The sequence below is a fragment of the Notolepis coatsorum genome (assembly GCF_963971535.1).
Source record: "Notolepis coatsorum genome assembly, chromosome: 3".
Taxonomy (NCBI): Eukaryota; Metazoa; Chordata; class Actinopteri; order Aulopiformes; family Paralepididae; genus Notolepis; species Notolepis coatsorum.
Genome location: NC_140167.1, coordinates 82,136,253 through 82,141,550, shown reverse-complemented (window position 1 = coordinate 82,141,550; position 5,298 = coordinate 82,136,253). Strand labels below are relative to the sequence as shown.

Sequence of the window (5,298 nt, the reverse complement as noted above, 5' to 3'; positions counted from 1 at the left end):
TCTCTCTCTCTCTCTCTCTCTCTCTCTCTCTCAGACCTCTCTACTAGGTGCGCCTCCAAAGGAGGTCAAGCTTCCCTCCAACCCCTACCTGAACCTCGCCAGTGTGCTGCCCACAGGCATGATGGTGCAAGGTACACACACACACACACACACACACACACACACACACACACACACACACACACACACACACACACACCACTAGGGCTGTCCCCGACTAAGGATTTGGATAGTCGACTATGATTGGCCGAATTTGGGCTGTGGGGGTGCTTATTTAATGTCTGAAGGAGTCGACTGAAGGCTTCTTGTCCTCTGCAAAAGCATGCAATTGGTCCACTGATGGATACATCTTGAATCTTGATATGTGTCTAGTCTAGTGTGTTCATTAGATGGGTGAAATCCTCTTTCAGTGCCTCTGTGCCTGTTTTTGTAGGCAGTCAGCCTCTGCTATGCGTGCCATTAGAGTTAGCCACGCTTCTAGGCCTCTTTTTATTTAAACATTTTATTTTTGTATTAGACTAAGAGGTTGGCAGTCGACTACGGCTCCTTTCGATCGATTAGTCGAATATATTCGACTAATAGGGGTCAGCCCTACACACCCCCCCCCCCACACACACACACACACACCACACACACACACACACCACATACACACACATGTATTGATTGACTGATTGACTGACACTGTGTCATTATTTGAACATGCTCTCTCCATGCTCTCCTCTCCCTCCCCAGGCCCTGCGGGGTGTAAGGCCCAGGGAGGGCAGCCTGTGTCTGGGCTGTACGGCAGCTCAGTGCCGTCTGGAGCTCTGCCTCATTCTGCTGCTGCTGCTGCACCCTATAATACTGACCCTGCTGCCGACTACAGCCAGTACAGCCAGGCCTACACACAGGTACACACACACACACACACACAGGTACACACACACACACACACACACACACACACACACACACACACACACACACACACACACACACACACACAGGTACACACACAGGTACACACACGGGCACACACACACACACATAGGTACACACACAGGTACACACACACAGGTACACACACAGGTACACACACACAGATACACACACACAGATACACACACACACACACACACACAGGTACACACACAGGTACACACACAGGCACACACACACACATAGGTAGTAGAAGGTTCTGGATCGCTTACAGTACGTCCAAAACTCTGCTGCGAGGGTCCTCACGCACACCAAACCCTGGCAGCCTATCACCCCCACCCTGCAAAAACTCCACTGGCTCCCCATCAACTACCGAATCCCCTACAAGATCCTCCTCCTCACCGACAAATCCCTGCACGGGTTGGCCCCTTCCTACCTGACCAACCTACTCCACCCCTACACTCCAGCACGAGGCCTCCGCCCCTTCCTACCTGACCAACCTACTCCACCCCTACACTCCAGCACGAGGCCTCCGCCCCTTCCTACCTGACCAACCTACTCCACCCCTACACTCCAGCACGAAGCCTCCGCCCCTTCCTACCTGACCAACCTACTCCACCCCTACACTCCAGCACGAGGCCTCCGCCCCTTCCTACCTGACCAACCTACTCCACCCCTACACTCCAGCACGAGGCCTCCGCCCCTTCCTACCTGACCAACCTACTCCACCCCTACACTCCAGCACGAGGCCTCCGCCCCTTCCTACCTGACCAACCTACTCCACCCCTACACTCCAGCACGAAGCCTCCGCTCCTCCAACTCCGACCTCCTCACCATCCCCCGCACCAGACGTTCCACACTGGGAGGCCGAGCTTTCGCTGTAGCTGCCCCCAGACTGTGGAACTCCCTCTCCCCCCCATCCGAGGCTCTGACACCATCAACCTCTTCAAAAGCAAGCTAAAAACCCACCTGTTCACACTTGCCTTCACGCAACACGGCCCCGCTCCCAAGTAGCCCACCCCCGACTCTTTTAAGCCACAGATTCCGTTGTTTTGTTTTGTTGTTTGTTTGTTCTGTTTGTTCATTTCAACCACTTCATCCAATTGGACAGCACCTTGCTTCCTTTTTTTATCTCTTTATCTTATTTGTTTTTTCCTGTTGTTACTATACACATATATTCATAATTTTAAATTTTTTATCTTTTATTTTTTCAACGTTTTTATTTTTCCATCCTTTCCTTGTACAGTGTCCTTGAGTCTGAGAAAGGCGCTTCTCTCTTAAAATCCAATCTATTATTATTATTATTATTATTATTATTATTATTATTATTATTATTATTATTATTATTATTATTATTATTATAGGTACACACACAGGTACACACACAGGTACACACACACACACAGGTACACACACACACACAGGTACACACACACACAGATACACACAGGTACACACACACACACACAGGTACACACACAGGTACACACACACACACACACAGGTAGACACACACAGGTACACACACACTAAGGTAATACACACACTAAGGTAACACACACACTAAGGTAACACACACACCAAGGTAACACACACACCCACTAAGGCAGTGCTTCTCAAACTTTTTCTGTCAGGCCCCCCTTTGGCGGACCAAAATATTTTGGGCCCCCCCCCCCTCGCCCCAACAAAATAGTCATGAAATGGGCCATGTTTAAATTTATTGAAATAACACCAATATCGTGACCTTTCAAATTGTGCAACCACTTTACAACTGTGCAATTGTGCAACAACATAACAATACAGTCCAATACACACTCAAAGACTGTGCTTTAAAAAAAAATAGAGACATCTTGTAACATTGCAATACAATTCAATTGACACTCAAGACTGCTTTTTCAAAAATAGAGACATCTTGTAACATTGCAATACAATTCAATGACACTGCTTTAAAAAAAATAAAAAATAGATAGAGAAATTTGTGAAAAACGTGTGAAAACTTTGCAATTTGTGCAAAAAAAGAGAAAATGTAAGTAAATTATGTGAGTCATCACAGCATTAGTGGCTGCAATGAGCCTGTTTTGCACTGCACATCTTTTCAAAACGAGGTTGCAGGCTTGATACTGCCACTCTCAAGTCATGCTCAATGTTGAGCTTAGACCTGTGCTTTGTCTTCAGTGAAGCAACAGCTGAAAATCCAATCTCTCAGAGATAGGATGTGGCGAAGGGAAGAAGGATGCCCACAGCCCTCTGCCCTATGAGTGGATGCTCCCTCTCCACACCAAGCCAGAATTCACTCAGTGTCTGAGCTGTAAACCTCAGCCTCAGGGTGGAGTCAGAGGTCATTTCGATGAGTTGCTCCTCTTCAGCAGAGCTGAAATCAGCAGGTGCTGTAGATAGAGAGATACTTTATTTGTAATTAATTGCAAATTAAACACAACACGTTTCAGTTTTACAACAATCCATTCCAGCTAGATAGTAGCATATTATTATTATTATTATTATTATTATTATTATTATTATTATTATTATTATTATTATTATTATTATTATTATTATTATTATTATTATTATTATTATTATTATTATTATAATAATAATAATAATAATAATAATAATAATAATAATAATAATAATAATAATAATAATAATAATAATAATAATTATTATTATTATTATTATTATTATTATTATTATTATTATTATTATTATTATTATTATTATTATTATATAATGTATAACATAAATAAAATGTATGTAGCCTACAGCACAAATGTCATAATTAGTCAGTCAATAACATAAAATACCAACCTGCTGCATTGAATGGATCCACCACCCAGTCATACTGAGCACTGTTGTTAGGGGGGAAATCCTCTCAGGGAAGAGATGTGCTGCCTGAGACAGGGGATCACTGTTGTGACTTGAGAAACACTGCTTTCAGCAAACTCAGTCAGGTTCTCAAAGGCATCAGTCTGTTGTTCATCAAGGCGCCTGCCCCACATCTCCAGCTTTCCACTGAATGCAGTGATCTTGTTTGCCAGCTCAGGTAGGTATTTATCTTTGCCTTGAATTGAATTGAATAGAATACTTTATTTAGATGTTTGCAGAAAAAAATCACATGACAGTAAGTACAAGGTCAACTAAATAGGATTAAAAAACCCAAGAAAGCCAATGGCTTGTTTCAATTGGGGTCCTTTTGTAATCAATTCATATTACATTTAGTGACAAACAGACACTAGTCTACTCTAGTTTAGAGTAGACTTGACAGATACTAGAAGACAAAAAATATCAACATACCTTGAAGCTGAAGGTTTAATTCATTCAGCTTTCCAAAGACATTGCTGAGATAGGCCAGTTTCATCAGAAATAGTTCATAATTGAACTTGCTTGCAGCTTCTTGCATGCTCTCCTCCTCCAAGAACACCCGAATCTCCTCTCGTAGTTCAAAGACTCGCGACAACACCTTCCCTCGCGAGAGCCACCTTGCCTCGCTGTGAAACAGCACTGCAGAATGGTCAGCTCCCATCTCCTCACACAGCGCAGAGAACAGGCACGCTTTCAGGGGTCGGGTTTTGATGAAATTTACCACGTTTATAACTTCTGTCACAACCTCATTCAGCTCAGGGCTAAGCTGTCTTGACGCTAGCGCCTCTGTGAATTTACAGTGTGTCCATTGCGCGTTTGGCGAGGCCGAGACCCCCTTGATGAGTGCCTGTAGCCCCCTCCTTTTCCCTGCCATGGCCTGCGCACCGTCAGAGCAAAAGCCCACACAGTTCTCCCATTTCAGTCCATGTTCTGTCAGGTAACTGTCAATCATTTTGAAGAGCTCATCAGCTGTCGCTCTGTTTTTGACATATTTGCAAAACAGCAGATCTTCACTCAGTGACTGGGAATTTACAAAGCGAACATAGGAAATAAGCAAACAGTCTTTATTGCTGTCAGTCTTTGACAAGGCAACACGCATGTCATCCTCAAGGCTCAACTTGGCCCTATATTTTGTTTTCAGAGCTGTCATGGATGAAAAGCCAGCTTCACACAGATACTGTATGTGGTGCTGAATGGTATCAACACCTTAACTGCTGCATCATGAGATACTTGGTACTCAGCACCACACTCTGAAACTAGCTCTCCAGGTGGTATCAGATGAGATTTCAAAGAGTTCTTCCAAGAGTTTGGATGGAGATGTGTCAGGAAGCTTTGTCTCAATGTTGTCTGTAAAGGTTTTTTTTATCCAGAGTAACTTGGTGATCCTTTTCTGTGTTTTATTAAATAATGATTTTCAGATTTAGATGAATGAAAAATTAACTTTTTATTTTATAGATTTTCCACAAGTAAGGGAAGGACTCTAATAGAGCTGCATAGTTCAGGGTTTTATTTCAA

The 5,298-nt window shown here is 43.5% G+C and overlaps 1 protein-coding gene across 1 annotated transcript in view; it reads left to right on the top strand.

Moving 5' to 3' along the window:
• The window catches only part of raver2 (ribonucleoprotein, PTB-binding 2), a gene marked incomplete at both ends in the record, with an annotated part of 209,468 nt that overhangs the window by 190,672 nt on the left and 13,498 nt on the right, over positions 1–5,298 (top strand). The window contains 2 exons of the mRNA XM_084311267.1: positions 35–131; positions 736–893. Of these exons, the coding sequence (XP_084167393.1) occupies positions 35–131; positions 736–893 (255 nt within the window). The remainder of the gene's footprint in view (positions 1–34; positions 132–735; positions 894–5,298) is intronic.